Source organism: Dasypus novemcinctus, chromosome 24 (assembly GCF_030445035.2).
Source record: "Dasypus novemcinctus isolate mDasNov1 chromosome 24, mDasNov1.1.hap2, whole genome shotgun sequence".
Lineage (NCBI taxonomy): Eukaryota > Metazoa > Chordata > Mammalia > Cingulata > Dasypodidae > Dasypus > Dasypus novemcinctus.
This window is the reverse complement of record NC_080696.1, coordinates 2,625,507-2,641,484: the sequence shown is the minus strand read 5'-3', so window position 1 is coordinate 2,641,484 and position 15,978 is coordinate 2,625,507. Positions and strand designations below refer to the sequence as shown.

The 15,978-nt window shown below is 61.0% G+C and overlaps 2 protein-coding genes and 2 long non-coding RNA genes across 4 annotated transcripts in view; all 4 read right to left on the bottom strand.

Annotated features, from left to right (window-relative positions):
- ATRN (attractin) overlaps positions 1-15,978 on the bottom strand; it is a 301,223-nt gene that overhangs the window by 22,084 nt on the left and 263,161 nt on the right. The gene's annotated exons all lie outside the window — the stretch shown is intronic.
- LOC131275872 (uncharacterized) lies at positions 409-1,454 on the bottom strand. The gene is made up of 3 exons (XR_009183346.1): positions 1,264-1,454; positions 834-866; positions 409-490 (listed from the first exon to the last, which is right to left on the bottom strand). It is a non-coding gene; the product is annotated as an uncharacterized lncRNA (long non-coding RNA).
- LOC101439197 (ral guanine nucleotide dissociation stimulator-like) lies at positions 2,921-7,133 on the bottom strand. The gene is made up of 7 exons (XM_058287490.2): positions 7,070-7,133; positions 6,398-6,454; positions 5,563-5,756; positions 4,447-5,315; positions 3,925-4,140; positions 3,540-3,643; positions 2,921-3,055 (listed from the first exon to the last, which is right to left on the bottom strand). Exons 3-7 carry the CDS (start codon positions 5,726-5,728, stop codon positions 2,926-2,928), a joined length of 1,485 nt encoding a protein of 494 aa, XP_058143473.1. The 5' UTR covers positions 5,729-5,756; positions 6,398-6,454; positions 7,070-7,133; the 3' UTR covers positions 2,921-2,925.
- On the bottom strand, positions 7,219-9,072 carry LOC131275873 (uncharacterized). The gene is made up of 3 exons (XR_009183347.1): positions 8,907-9,072; positions 8,445-8,510; positions 7,219-7,263 (listed from the first exon to the last, which is right to left on the bottom strand). It is a non-coding gene; the product is annotated as an uncharacterized lncRNA (long non-coding RNA).

Sequence of the window (15,978 nt, the reverse complement as noted above, 5' to 3'; positions counted from 1 at the left end):
GGCTGGTCGGGAGTGGAGCTGGGATCCCGGCGCTCAGTGGCAGGCAGGCCCCCCAGCCCACGCTCAGCCTGGAGCTCCCCTTGAGCCCACTCTCGCCTGCCCCGCGAGGGGAACTCACTCTCCGCTCCAAGGTTCGCTGCCTTCCAGGGACTGTTGGGCCTGGAAGCTCTCACTGGCCGCCTCGGGTGGCGGCTCCCACTCATGAGACAGGAGGAGGCTACAGGAGAGGGGAGGCCGTCAGGCTCCCGGGGTCCACACAGCAGTTGGCATCCGCGTGTCCTGGCCTCCTCGGGCAGCAGGGCCTACGCGGGCCCAGGAGCCACCAGGGTGCTCCCCCCCACCGGGGCCTGGTGCCCCCCTGGCCTCACCTGTCCTTCTGGCTGAGCTGCTCCACAGCCTCAAACCAAGCCCTGAAGCGCCCGTCGGGCACAAGGCGGTCGTAGCAGCAGCGCGCCTGCAGCTTCTGCAGCTCGGCCACCAGCTGGTCTTCCTGGGGTCAGACGGAGGAGGAGGCACTGCTGAGGCCGGGGTGGGCTTGCCCGGTGGGCCGGGGCCTGGGGCCCCTGGGTTCCCAGCCCTCCCCTGTCTTCCGCGCTCTACCTGCCCTCAGGGCTGAGCTCACACAGCTTTCCTCCAGGAAGTCGGCCTTCCACCAGGTGAACCCCCACCCTCCCGAGGGACGAGGGACAGGGCGGCCCTGTCTTCTCTCCTCCAAGTCCCCAGCAGTCTTCCAGGAAGCTGCCTGCAGCCCGGGGGGGCCCCTGCCAGGAGGCTCTCTCTGTCCAGCCCCCACCCCCAGCCCCACCCCCGCACTGCTGCCCGCAGCTGCTCACCTTCCTCCTTTTCTTCAAATTCACCGTTGTCCCCTGGAAGGCAGAGAGGTCACATCTGTCACCAGGGGCCCCTAGCCATTGCCGTGCCCGTCGCCCCTGAGCCCTTGTCGCCAGCACAACTGCGGGTTCCATGGGCACAGGGCAGCCCAGACCAGGCAAGGACCCAGGCAGGCTTGTGGGCGCAGGAGTGGGGCCTCCAGGGGAGCCCCAGCCCGCCCAGCCCAGCCTCTGACCACAGTGGACACATGCCCCGGGACCAGCCTGCGCTCACTCTGCTGCCACAAGACCACGGCCGCCTGCTCCAGGGCGCCCGGGAGGCTCTCAGGAGATGCAGTGTGTCCACTGCTCAGTGCTCGGGGCTCGGGCCGGCCTCTCCTCCCAAGCATCAGGGACCCTTTCCCACGCGGCCCCGGTCCCCTGGCTCACTCACATCCAGAAACTCCGGCATGGCAGAGTCCACCAGCGAAAACTGAGTGAGGAATGTCCCCAGCCATGGGACAGTGCCCTGGATGGCACCCTGTGGCGTGGAGTGGGTGGGGATGAGCGCAGGCGCTCGGGGTCCCCAAAACCCTGCCCTGATCACCCCGCAGGCTCAGACTCCTAGGACCACCCAGCATCACCCCGGCACATGCTCGGGCACCCAGCTGTCACCCCGAAGTTCCCCGCCCGGCCTTCAAGGACACCAACCTCTCCTGCAGTCCCCTCCCAGCACCGGCGTTTCTTCCATGCCAAGCCCACACCCTGCCCCACCCAGTCCCCCAGCCCCGGCTCTTCCAGGCTCTTACTCTGACTTGCTGCCACTAGTCCCCGAGGATTCCCTCGGCTCCCGGCCCTCAAGCTTCCAAGGGAACAGACATGGAAGGGAGGCTGCCTGGGCTCAGAGGCCCAGGAGGGATGGCTGGGAGGAGGGCCCCTCCCTGACTTGCAGGCCACCTGCCCTGGCCCCCTGGCAGGAGCCACCCCCACCCCCTCCCGCTGCTGCTGCTTCTGGGCTCTGTTGGGGTTCACGTCCCGGGTGGGAAACTCAGGGTTCCAGTCCTGTCAGGATTGAGCGGCTCGGCGTCAGTGTCTCCGGGGCCATGGACCCCTGGACCAAGTGGACAGGTAGAAATCTGCTGCCACCACGTGCCGGAGGTGCCCTGGGGGCCTGGTGCAAGCGGCCTGGCCTCCCTGAGCCAGTGTGGACATCTGGGATGTGACCACAATGACCTGACCCCTTCTCGGGAGTCCAGAGGCCTCGGGGGTGCACGCCAGCAGCACGGACGCTCTGGGCATCCGGCTCGCCTGCTCGGAGTCCCGGGAACGCTCGGCCACGCTCCTTTTCTCCTGTCAACCCTGCCACCTGGCTGTGAGGGCGGCGCCGCTGGATGCTCGTGCTTCCATTCCGCCGGAGGCCCAAGGAAGGATGCACTCGGGGCGCCGAGGACGGGTGTCTCCCTCCGGCTGGAGGCTTCGTCTGCGCTGACGCCGCCCCAGAGCCCGCCACTGCCAACAGCTGTCCGCTTCTTCCGGCCTCTGCACGTGGGTGTGCGAGGGGCCTCGTGTCGCCCCAGCCGTGGAGCTGCAGGATGGGCTGTCCCGGGAGGCCTAGTTGAGCAGATCCTGCCTGCCCCAGCCCACAGGACGGAAAACCCAAAGGCCGCCCGAGGCCCGCACACAGGCGCTCCCTGCCGGGGGTCCACTCAGCATGTTCTGCCTGCAGGGGCACCCCGTCCTCCAGCTGCACGGCTGGACATTGCAGCACTGGACATCAAAGATGTGCTGTGTCTTCTAGGTGGAAGCTTCTAGTTTCAGTCAGAAAGGACCCACCGTGGTTCCCCATCTCCCAAAGACTTCTCCTAGCTCTCGGACACAAGCCATTCATAACAAGGCGCAGGTCTGAGATCCCCACATGGATGGAGACTTCTAATCCTGCCGGTTCATCATCTCCTCCTGGAACATCCCAGCGCCCCCCTGACCGCGTCCGAGCACTAACCCCGGCCTATGGCCCGGCAGCTGCCCCCCACCTGCCCACGAACCAGGCAGAGCCCTTGTCATCTTCCTCCAGAAGAGGCCAGACAGGACGTTTGCAAAGAAACACCCAGGGAAACACTCACAAGCCCCCCTGCTGAGCCCTGGCCCCCCGCCTGCTCTTCACCTGGGAGATCAGCTCGCTGCGCTGGGAGGAGTTGCTCTCAGTGAAGAAAATCTCAGACAGTGTCTGAAAGAGGTGGAAGCTGTCCCTGGGGGAGGGCAAGAAGGAAGGAGAAAGGTGGGAGTGGGTGGGAGCGTCCTGGGGACAGCCCACTTGGTCGTAGCCGGATCCTGGGACCCGGACTGCCTGGGGGGGTGTTGCTGAGACTGGGCAGCTCCGAGCACTGCAGGACAGCGTGGGCTTGGGAGCTGAGCTCTCAGGCGGGCACCGCGGGGACCCCCATCCTAGTTGACGAGCGGCTGGTATTGACATGGGACCTGTCCCCTGGACAGAGCGGGCTGCTGGCCAGCACACCCTGGACGTGCTCTCATCTGGCTCGACTCCGTGCCTGACCGCGGCCGGCACCAGTGGTGACACACAACAGCTGACCTCAGGTCCTGGCGAGACCGGGCGCCCCAGCCCACCCGGCCCCTGCCCGGGTCCCGCGGCCTCCAGGCTCCCTGCTGGGTGATGCCCAGCCTCCCGCGGGGCCCCTGGTCCTCCCTGCGTCCCCTGGAGAGAAGCCTGCCCACCTGGAAACTTCCCCCCATGTCTTCTTCTGACGGCCAATCGCATGTCTTTCGAGAGCAGAGAGGATGGCACGGGCTGAGGAGAAGTTGCGGAGGGTTCGGCACTCCTGGGGAGGGAGAAAGAATGGGCCTTGAGGGGTGGTCTGAGCGTGCCCTGCTCCCGTGCCAGCCCTCTCGGCTGACCTCCCCCTCTGGATGAGAGACCCCCACGGAGCCCCTGAGGGCGAGCCAGGGCCCCAGGGCGGGACCCCCAAGCTCCACCTGAGGAAGAGCCTGGGGGGACGTGAGGAGGAAGGAGGGCTGTGCTCCAGGCAGGGCAGGGCCCGGAGGCCGAGAGCCCACCAGAGCGCCGGGGGTCCAGGAGTCCAGAGAGGGCCCCGGCACGCACCCTGGCCACCTCGATCCAGTGCTCCACCACCCTGGCCTTGTCTGCGGCCTTCATGCTGGGGTCCCCGAGGCAGGTGGCCATGACGCAGTCGGCCACGCGGTTGACCTGGCTCAGGACGGCGCACACGGTGGGCGCCACGTGCTCCTTGCCCTTCTGGTGGCGCTGGGACCAGATGGAGCCCAGGCAGTGGTGGGGCACCACCTTCTTGAACAGCTCCTGGGGAGGAGGGCAAGTCAGCCGGCCACGCCCGCCCCCAGCTCAGATCCCGTGGGTCCTCGGGACCCTGGCCGGGGTCATCGTCACAGCAGTGTGTGTGGCAGGGACGGCTAGTGTCCTAGGTCCCCTCTCCAGAGGTGCAAGTGCGGGCTTGGGATCAAGAAACTCACCCAAGGAACAAGGCAGGCAGGGGACCAGGGTTTGGACCCAGATCCCAGGATTGGGGATCAGGGTGGGGAAGGCTGGGGCGGCAGGTCCTGGGAGGAAGTCCCCCCCAGCTCCACCCGGCCTGGCCCAGCTGCTCACCGCATCCATGAGCGACAGCTGCTCTGCCACCAGCTCAGGAGGGAAGGCCAGGAGCTCAGGCTTCTGCTCATGCAGGCTGTCCCCGCAGGTCCCGGGCCAGGGGCAGGAAGGCTGTGGGGGGGCAGCCTGCCCTGCTGCTGAGCTGAGCTCTGGCCGTGGCTCAGGTGCTGCCGACAGACTTTCCTCCCCCTCGAGAGCCGCTGCTCCTGAAGGAGCCTGAATCGGCTGCAGCTCCAGAGCGGGCACTGGAGCGACCTGTGCAGGCGGCACTGGAGGTCGCGGTGGGACCGCCTCCCCCTTGCCAACTGCTGGTGTGGATGGGGCTGCCCCTGCAGATGGGGCCGGCTCTGCCTCCGTAGGGGGCACTGGCGCTCCCTCCACAGGTGGCAGTGCAGGTGGCCCCGAGGCCTCTTCTAGCTCACAAGCCGGCGCTTCTGCTGCTGGAGGAGCAGGCTCTCCCTCGAGAGTGGGCAGTGCCGATCCGTGGAGCGGTGGCGAGGCAGGTGGAGGTAGACTTGCCCCCGGCTCTGCAGCTCCTGCTCCTGATGGTGCTGCAGCTGCCCGCGGCTCCTCAGCAGATGCTCCGGCTGACCGGGTCGGATGGTCGCGCTCCAGGGAGGGCACGGGCCCCATCTCTGCGGGGGGCAGCTGTGGTGGTGCTGGAGCCACCTGCAGCTCAGGAGCTGGCGCCCCGGCACAGAATGCGTCACGCTCTATTTGCACGGCAGGTGCTGGCGCCACCTCGCCAGCTGGCATTCCGGGTGGTGATGGAGCCGACTCTGGCTCTGGACCTGTGTCGGCCGCAGGGGGTGGAACTGGTGCTGGCGGTCGCACTGGAGGCATCGGTGGCTCTGGAGCTGACAAAGGAGCTGGACAAGAGGCAGTTTCCCCACCATGAATGGCTCCGAGTGCCATTCCAAAACCGAGAAGATCCCACTACCTCTAGGGGAAGATCCTGCCCAGGAAAGTGCTCCCCACCGCAGGCTCCCAGGGGACATGTCTGGGGCTCCGCTGTGCTCACAGCCCGAGGGCAGCCTCTGCTGGCTCCTGCCTCTGCGGTGCAATCCCGGCCCCCGGCCCACAAGCTCACGTGCCCCCACCCCGAGGGCCCCTCACCCTCTGGCTCTGCCTCCGTGGGCTCCGGGTGTCTCATCCGGGCAAGCAGAAGCACGACACGGAACTGCAGGCGAGAGCCCGGCAGGTGCTCCCTGGCGTGGGCCGCCAGCAGCTGGAGGCAGGGAGAGTCCGGAGGCTGCAGGAAGTCCTCCCAGTACTGGTCCATCCAGGTGCCCAGCAGGGCGCAGAGGGTGCTGAGGGCAAGGGGACAGCACGGTCAGATGCCGGCCTTGCCCTCCCACTGCACAGAAAGTCCACGAGGACAGCAAGGGCTCTGACTGGCCTGGCCATGGCCCGGTGCTGACACACAGTGGGTGCTTCAGCACAGGGTGAGTGCGGAGGGGGCAGGGCCCGTCCTCCCGCCCCGGGCCCTCGTGGCCCCCCCAGGAGCGTTTCCCCGAGGAGCTGCCTCATCTTCTGCCTGGTGTCGTGTGTGTCTCCCCTTCCCACGGACACTGCCCCCCCTCCACCCCTGCAGGAGGCCGACGGGACTGAGGTCCCCGGCAGATTGGCAGCAGGCTGCTCACCACCTCCCATAGGGGGTCTGCGAGAGGTGGTGTTTGGGGGCCTGGGGCCTGGGAGGGGGTGGAGGATGGGTGGGCTTCTCTGGGGAATGAGCCCCCTGGCCTCCTGTGCAGACAGTGCCCCAGGACCCCACCTCCGCTTCCTTACTCCTTGGCAAGGGGAGGGGGAAGCCCTCTGGACTCAGCCTTCCAGGGGACGGAGGACCCGTGGCCCCAGACCCCGCCCAGTCCTACCCAGACACCCACCACCCGACTCCCCACGATGGGGTCTGGGCACGAGAGCCCCTCGCCCTCACCCAAGGTGCACCTACGTTTTCACGTCAAGGCGTCCAGGAGGCTCACCCTTCCCACCGAGGTCACCTCCATACCTAGGGGAGACCGTGAGGCTGTCACAGCTGCTGGCTGAGTGTCCCCCATGCTGAAGATGGCTCGGCCTATTGCCGGCGGCCCCCCCTCCAAAGGCCCCCAGAAGGCAGCATCTTTGGTCTGCTGAGTCCGCTGCATGGAGCCAGGTGCCGAAGGGAGCGCGTGCACCGAGTAGACATGTGCCGGCTACCAGGGGAAGGGGGAGCCCCCAGCGGCACCTCCTCAGACCTGGGGGAGACCTGGAGCCCTCTGGCAGCCCACAGGGATCCGTGCTCTGACCACACCAAGGTCGGAGGCCCGAAAGGGCTCGCAGACCTCCCTGAGAAATGAGAAAACTGGGTGCGAAGTGGGCGAGGCTGAGAGCCTCTTCCCTGGGGAGAGGGAAGTCCTGCCCAGGAGCAGCCCAGCGCCTTCAGCCGCCCTGTCGGGGAGGCACCCTCGGGGCGGCACTTCCCACTGACCCTGCCAGTCTGTCCTACACTCAGCCCTGGGGGCTGGTCCTCAGGGCGCCCCTTCCCAAGGAGGAAACTGAGGCCAGCGGGGGCAGTGGTGTTTCTGAGACGCCCAGCGCGTGGGGGGTACAGCAGCCCAGGGGGCGGGTGGGGGTGGGCGCTCACCGGTGGAACAGCCGGTCCAGGACCTGCTCGGTGGAGGCGAACACGCGGTAGGTCTCCAGGAAGTTGCAGACGTAGCCGAGGTCGCCCTCCTGCAAGGCGGGCACCAGGTGCTCCGCCAGGTCCTCCCAGCGGCCGGCCTGGACCGTGCGCACGGCGCGGCTCTCCCCCCTCGCGAGGACCCCCTCGTTCTTCCTCTGGGGTGGGACAGAGGGGGCAGTGTGGTCAGACGCAGCGCCTGGACCCAGCCGGGCATGGCCAGGGCCACCTGCTGCCCCGAGCCCTGAGCGACGTCCTGCGAGGGGCCGTGTGGGCCTAGTGGAGAAAGGTCCTCGGCCTCCGCACAGAACCGCAGCTGAGCCAACACCTGAGAGGCGAGGCCCCTGGCCTGAAAGGGCGGGTGCCTGGAGGGTCCTTGGGGGAGAAAGGCCCCTGCAGGGCCGAGGGGCTGAGCAGACCCTGGGCAACTGCAGACCCTCCTGGTCAGGAGACCACCTTCTGGACTGCACCATCCCGGGGCCAGAGCAACAAGGGGATACCGTTGGCCACCGCGACCCCACCTCAGGACAAGGAAGGGAAACGCCAGGGCCAGGGCCAGGGGCTGCAGGGACGCTCCCCCCAAAGACAGCCGGTGGTCCCCCGCCGCTGCCCCTCCACAAGGTCAGCTGGCCCTCGCTGGAGAAAGGGAGGTCTGCGTGTCCTCTGCCCGGCCGGCCCTTTCCTGGAGCCTCTGCCGGGGCCGGGAGGACCACTGCCTGGGGGCCTGCGGGCGGAGTCCAGGGCAGCAGAGCCGGCAGGGCCCCGGGACAGGACCTTCAGCTCTAGCAGCCCCGAAGGCCGAAAGGCTGCTCTGAGCCGCCACCCTCCTGGGATCCTGGGCAGCCGAGGCAGCCCCAGCTCCTACCCGGGAAGGTCAAGGAGGCGGTTCTGGGAGACGGCGAGAACCCTCCTCAGCAGGAGAGCTGACGGCTCGGAGCAGATGGGCAAGGACAGTCACGGAGATGCCGCCGGGGACATGGGGCCAAGGAGGGGACTGGCAAAGAGCAGCACGACGCGCACGTGTCTGCGGCACGCCCACCCTCCAGCCGGCCATGATGGGAATTCTGCGCTAAAAACCCTCTCCTGCCCCTCTCCACATGAGCAGTGACATTCCCCCGTCTGTGCAGTGGCAGTGTGCTGGGGGACTGGGGGGTCCCAGGTTCCTCGGGAAGCAGGATATGGGGCCACTCAGGTGGGAAAGACTGAAGAGCGCGCAGGGGGGTGGGGTCAGGGTGGAACACGGCCCCGGAGTGCTCCCCGGCTGCCTCGGGCCCCACTCGGCGGCTGCTCTCACGTGGAACCAGCTCAGGCCCTGGCCGGGGCCCGGATGGACCATCACCTTCCTCAGAGAGCCGGTGTAGACCAGCCCCTCCTCCAGCTCCTCGCCGACCACCTGCGTGGAGCTCTGCGAACACAGTGCCCGGCGGCCGGGCCAATGGGCGTCACCAGGGGGCCTGTCCTCCCCCGCAGGGGAAGCTGGCCCTCCATTGGGCCGGGACCCAGGGCAGGCCCAGGTGGGCTCTGCCTTCCCCCAAGCCCGGTGGAGAGAACAGGGGAGCTCGAGGCTCAGGATAGACATGGTCCACATGGATGTCCCCAAGCTGCCTCTTCCCACCCCCCCGTGACCTGGCAGGGGACAGGGAAGGCCCTCTGGGTCCCCAACCCTGACAGCCGCTCCTGCCCGCAGTGGTCCCCCTGTCCACGCCCCCACAGCCTGGGAAGAGGATGGACGTGGGGCTGCCCAGGAGGAGCACAGCAGTGGCCTGTGCTGAACAGGCTCCCCTGGACCACCCCGTGTCACCTCTGGCTGCCTCCTGGGTGCCGATGGCCATTGGCTCTGTGGCTGAGGCCTGAGCCAATGTCGGAAGCGATGGCAAGGGGATTCATTCCCGCTTTGGTGGAGGCTGGAGCCTCGGGGTCGCGCAACGCAGCAGGAGAACATGTTGCTCTCTCGAGCGTCTCCTGCCAAGTGAGCTGGGAAGGGGCTGCCTGTGGAATCTGGGTGCCTGGTTACCAGGGTTCCAAGTTCTGTCACCGAGGAAGTGAGGTCACCTCCTGAGGTCATTTCCCCTGGGCCCTTCAACTGTCAGAACCTCACCAAAGTCCCTCTGCATGGCTGTCTGTCCATGCCCTCTCCTGGATCGCCTTGTTCCCTGGACGCCGTTCTGCCAACACGTCCCCCTCACAGCTCCCTGGGAAGGCTGCGGGCGGCTTGGGCCACTGCTCGGGGGAGACCCAGCTGGGTTCAGAGCCCGCTGCTCTGCCCTTTCTGTTTTGGGGAACCCAGGCTAGTCACTGGGGCCCACCCCTAGTCTCCTTACCACCCAGCGGGATCCATTCTAACATCACTTCCCGGGACAGCGTCACGTCGACGGGGGGCGGACACCGTGAGCCCCGGAGTCTGGGTTCACACGGAGCGAATGCACACACTCAGACACGGGGAAGCAGGAAGGGGACGGACGGAACCCCGAGTCCAACTCCACACAGGGCTGGGGGAGGGCCGCGCGGTCTGCGGAGACCCACTTGCGCTCCTGGGCTGCTGTCTCCATCTGGCAACTGAGACCAAAGTCAGACATGGCGACTGTGCCACCAATCCTGCCAGAGGCTTCCCATTGCCTTGAGCATTTCTAACTCTATCTTGTCCACTTAAGAGTTGGAGGTAGAAGCAAACATTTAAAAAGAAAAAGCAAGCACAATTGAATAAAACCGTAATAAGGAAATGAAAACATGGAAAAAATAAAGAGGGCACACCCAAACAACAACAACAAGAAAAAACACCCCAGGTAAAACAGGTTTCCCTCTTAGGCCCCTAGGAAACACCTCAGGCTGCCATTAATCAATCACTCTGCAACCTGCCTTCCACAGGTAAGGTGAGGTGCGAGGGGCCGCGGGGCCGACGGACCGAGCCTCAGCTGAGGGAAGACCCCAGAGGAGGACTGACCTAGGAGAAGGGGTGGCGCGGAGTCACCCTGGGGGCGCGGGGGGCGCGGGCACTCCGAGGTGGGCAGCCCAGCGGCAGTTCGGGTGTGGAATGGGGAGACGCAGGGCAGTTCAGGGCCGGGGGAGGGTGGGGGGCATCCAGGCCAGGGGGCGGCCTGGTTGCTAGGCAACCGCTGAGCCTTGGTCCTGGAGCCTGAGGGCGGCTGTGCCCCCCTGGACTGGCCTGCGAGGGTGACCTTGGAAATGCGCTTCCTCAGCTGTCCTCACTCAGGCAGCTCCGAAACCCTCCCCCCGAGCCGGCTTTCTGTCCCTCTGACTCAGGAGCTCCCTCTAGAGCGTCCTGGGTGACAGGCCTCCTGGGCCCTGCCTGCAGGAGCAGGCGCGTCCCGAGCACACCCGGCAGGGGGCAGGGCCAGCCCCGGGCCCCATCTGGAGCTCCGGCTGCTCGGCTGAGGAAGGCGCGCAGAGCTCGACTTCTAACTGAGTGCCATCAGCCGCGGAGGCCCAGGGCGTGGTGAGCGCTGGAGACAGCTCGGGAAGGACAAACTGCTCACACTCCTCACCGCCCCGCGGCCACACTTGTTTTCCTCTTTCCCCTCCTTCGCCTATAAAATCCCTGGCAGGGGCTTGGGGCAGAGTCCCCCCTTCCTTGCTTGTCCACGCTCAGTAAACCGCCTTCTCCCTGAGAGACGTGTTGCTTCCCTGTGGGGCCAGGTCACAGCCATGCTGGGAAACCGTGGGAGTGGGTGGGCGCGGGTGAGCAGGGCAACGCAGGAGGGCCGGGCCCCCGGAAGGCGCCTGAGTCCTTCTGATGCTCCGAGGACGCCCACGGAAGGCTCCAAGGCCAGCAGCAGCCACGCCGTTTATTTACTCACGTGTCCCGTGACGGCCGTGGGGCAGCGGCCACCCGTACGCTGTGGACACAAAGCTTATCACGGGTCGGACAGCACCAGGGGTCCGGCCAATGCACAGGGCAGTCGGCGGCACGTAGACTAGTAAGTGCTCAGCACTGAGCACGCGCACGCGGGAGTCATGTGGGTTCCCAGAACAGTGCGGAGAGCAGGTGCGCAGGGCAACGACCGCTGCCCCTCGGGCCCTGAGAGCTGTACAGGAACCTTCCAGGGTGGACTGCTGGCCAATCCCACCCCACCCTTTCCAGCAAGCTGCACAAGTACCTCGCGGGAGGGGAAGCAGGCATTTCGTGTCCCTACGAAAGAATGAAACAATAATCAGCATAATAACACGTGAGTTTTAAAGAAGAATGAAATAAATGTGCTCGACAACAAACCACCTAAAGGATCATCCGCTGGTGAATGGGTAAATGTACGTGGTCTCTCCCACTGTGGAATATGAGGCAATGAAAGGGCACGAAGTCCTGCAGGGTCCACGGATGGGCCTTGAAAACTTTTGCAGGTGAATGAGGCCAGTCCCAGAAGACCTGTTGTCGGATTCCTCCACATGAGCAGAGGCAGGCGGCAGGTTAGAGCTCACCTAGGACCGCGGGACCCGGGGAGTGGGAGTGACGGCGAGTGGGCTTGGGGTTTATTTTTTGGGTTGATGAAAACATTCTGAAATTGATTGTGCGATGGTTGCACTGCTCTAAATATACTAAAAACCATTGAATTGCACACTTTAAATGGCTGCATTGTGTGATATCTAAATCAGATCTCAATAAAGCTGTCATAAAACAAACAAAAAAGCTCCTCTTGGGAAGTGGCTGTGGCTCAACCGACTGGGCTCCCGCCTACCATATGGGAGGCCCTGGGTTCACTTCGTGCCTCCTGGTGAAGGGAAGCCGGCCCGCGCCCACAGAGAGCTGATGGCCCACGTCCGTGGAGAGCTGGTGCAGCAAGATGACACAACAAAGGGAGACAAGCAGACACAGAAGAACATGCAGCAAATGGACACAGAGAGCAGACAGTGAGCAAGTGGCAAGGGGGGGATAAATTAAAAATAATAAATTTAAAAAAATGAAACAACAACAACAAAAACTCCTCTTAAGAGAGGATGGGGCCCAAGACCTCTGGCCAACAGATTCTTGACAAAGGTGCGAAGTCGTTCAGTGGGGAAAGAATGGTCCTCAACAAGTGGTGCTGGGGAGACGGGATGACCCCGTGCAGAAGAACGAAGGTGGACCCTGTGGCAGTTTTAGATTATTCATGAACCCCTCCCCCCAGAAAAAGATCATGTCTGTGAACGGGTCTGTTCCTCTGGGTGCGATAGCTTTGAATGCATTAGATTGAGCTGACATGTCTGGATTAAATCACCTGTTAAGATTAGGGCTTTGCTCACTTGACATAGGTGTGCAATGGACACAACCAATCCAATGTCCACAGAGAAAATGTGGAATGGGTGTGGGAACGGTAGCCATGGGGGCTGCTGGGTGTGGGGAACGGGAGGAAGAGATGAGATGTGGAGGCGTTTTCGGGACGTGGAGTTGTCCTGGATCGTGCTTCACGGACAATTACGGGACACTGTAGATCCCCCCAGGGCCCACTGGATGGAACGTGAGAGAGTCTGGGCTATGATGTGGACCATTGACTATGGGGTGCAGTGATGCTCAGAGATGAACTTACCAGGTGCAATGGATGTATCACGATGATGGGAGAGAGTGTTGCTGTGGGGGGAGTGGGGGGCGGGGGCGGTGGGGTGAATGGGACCTCATATATTTTTTTTAATGTAATTTTAAAAAATAAACAAATAAATATTAAAAAAAAAAAAAAGAAAAGGAAAAAAAAAACAACTCAGGGGAGCCGATGTGACTCAGTCAGTGGTTGAGCACAGACTTCCCACATTCGAGGTACAATTCCGGGCCACAATACCTCAAAAAAAAAAAAAAAATCCCATATCAGCTGTCAGAAGGCCAAGGTGACAAAGAGAGCTCTCATCATCTCCATTGGGGGCCCAGCAGCATCTGGACATCCTAATCTTCATAATCCTTGCTCTTGGGAAATATTAATGATTTAATCCCCACAGTTCACTCCCTCTCCTATGTGGCCATCTCAGCGAGATTTAGACGCTACCCTGAGAAGTCCAGATTGGAGTGATAGGCATTCTGACTTGATTTGACACTTTTACAGGGACTGCAAAACTGAAGAAGCTCTCCTCAGCCCTGGGTGCCCTCCTTCCCCTCTCCCTAAGCAGCCAGCTGAATTCCCGGCCATGGGTGAGGTCACAGCGGAGGAGGTGGAGAAGTTCCTGGACTCGAATGTGGGCTTTGCCAAGCAGTACTACAACCTCCGCTACCGGGCCAAGGTCATCTCAGACCTCCTAGGGGCCAAGGAGGCAGCCGTAGACTTCAGCCACTACCACTCACTGACCAGTGTGGAGGAGAGTGAAATCATCTTCGACCTCCTGCGGGACTTTCAGGAGAACTTACAGGCTGAGAAATGCATCTTCAATGTCATGAAGAAGCTGTGCTTCCTCCTGCGGGCAGACCGCATGAGCCTGTTCATGTACAGGACCCGCAATGGCATCGCAGAACTAGCCACCCGGCTCTTCAACGTCCACAAAAATGCCATCCTCGAGGACTGCCTGGTGGTGCCCGACTCCGAGATTGTCTTTCCACTGGACATGGGTGTGGTGGGCCACGTCGCACACTCTAAAAAGATTACCAACGTCCCCAACACAGAAGAGGTACTTTCTTCTCCACAAGGGGAAGGTTTGCAAGAGCAGTGAGGTGTTATTCCATGTGGTTCTGGGGTACAAGTGGGGTGGAGAGCTGCTGGCCAGCAAGGCTGGGCTGATGACAAATTGGTGTTCTCTTTATTTACTTATTAGCTGATAACTTCTTATTTTGAATAAGTTTTTCAAACTTAACAGAAAGTTTAAAATAGGTCAAATAACTATATTTTTCATTCAAATCACCAATTGTGAACAATTGCTTTATCTTTCCTTTTTTTCCTTAACCAATTGAGAGTAAGTTTTAATCATCACGTGCCTTTGTTTCTAAGTACTTCATTGTATATTTCCAGAACAGGGCATTTCTAACATATCCACAGTATGGTGATCAAATTCAAGAAATATATAACATTGATATAATACTATTATTTAATAAATGGTCCATATTTAAATTTAAAAAAAAAAAAAAAGATTAGGGCTTTGCTTCCACCATGCCAGTAGGGTGTGACTCAGGGCTGAGTCCCGCCCCCTTGGTGGCTGATGCAAAGGGACACTCACTCGAGAAGAAGAGAGGACTTGGTCAGTTTTGATCCTGGAGCCCTGGGGAGAGCTGAGCCGTTGGCCTGAGAGTTTGCAGCTGAAGAGAGCAGAGCAGCTGAGCCCGGTGCCAGCCCACAGCGGAGACTGGATGCAGCTGGGCCCACGGAGCCCAAAGAGGAGGAGGAAGGAGAGACCAGGAGAGGTCGCCCGCCATCTTGCTTCTCCACGTGGCAAAAGACTTTGATGAGAAAACAACCTTGATTTGGATGCTTCGGGGCCTTCTAACTGTAAGCTTTTACCCCAAATAAATGCCCTTTATAAAAGTCATCAGATTTCTGGTTCTTTGCATCGGCACCCCTTTGGCTGACTAATACAGACCCCTACCTCATATCATGTAAAATGTTAACTCAAAATGGACCAATGACATATAAGAGCTAAAAACCATAAAACTCTTAGAAGAAAACGGGAAAATCATCATGACCTGGGATTTGGCAACAGATTCAGATTTTAATTCATAAGTATGAGCAATAAGTGAAAAAAAAATAGATAAATTGGACTTGATCAAAATTTAAAACTTTTGTGCTTCAAAGGACACTATAAAGAGAGTGAAGAAATAACCCACAAAATGGAAGAAAATATTTGCAAATCATATATCTGAGAGGTGTTTAATATACAAAATATATAAAGATTCATTACTATTCAACAACAAAAATAAAGATCCTATTAAGAAAATGGGCAAAGGACTTTGTATTAGTCAGTCAAAGGGGTGCTGATGCAAAATACCAGAAATGGGTTGGTTTTTATAAAGGGTATTTATTTGGCGTAGGAGCTTGCAGATACCAGGCCATAAAGCATAAGTTGCTTCCCTCACCAAAGTCTATTTGGAGCAGAATGGCTGCCAACGTCTGCCAGGGTTCAGGCTTCCTGGGTTCCTCCCTTCCAGGGTCTTGCTTCTCTCCGGGTTCAGGGTTCCTCTCTTCCCAGGGTCTTGCTTCTCCCCGGGTTCAGGGTTCCTCTCTTCCTGGGGCTGGCTTCTCTTTCCTCTGTGAGCTTGCTTCCTGGGGCTCCAGCTTAAGGCTTCAGCATCAAACTCCAACATCAAAACCCCTCCAGTCTGTCCTTCGCCGAGCCTTTTAGCTGTGAGTCTGCACCCCTTGGTGCGGGGGACTCAACACCCTAATGACGTGGCCCAATCAAAGCCCTAATTATAACTTAATCACGCCCAGGTACAGACCAGATTACAGACATCATTCCTTATCTATTTTTGGAATTCATAGCCATATCAAACTGCTACAGACTTGAATAGATATTCTCCAAAGAAGAAAAACAAATGGCCAATAAATACATGAAAAGACGTTACCCATCGTGAATTACCACAGAAATGCAAGTCAAAAGCACAATGAGGGAAGCGGATTTGGCTCAATGGATAGAGCGTCCGCCTACCACATGGGAGGTCCAGGGTTCAAACCCCGGGCCTCCTGACCTGCGTGGTGAGCCGGCTCGCACATAGTGCTGATGCACGCAAGGAGTGCCCTGCCACACAGGGGTGTCCCCCATGTAGGGGAGCCCCATGCGCAAGGAGTGCGCCCCGTAAGGAGAGCCACCCAGCGCGAAAGAAAGTGCAGCCTGCCCAGGAGTGGCACCGCACACACGGAGAGATGACACAGCAAGATGATGCAACAAAAAGAAACACAGATTCCTGGTGCCGCTGACAAGAATGCAAGTGGACACAGAAGAACACACAGCGAATGGACACAGAGGACAGACACCTG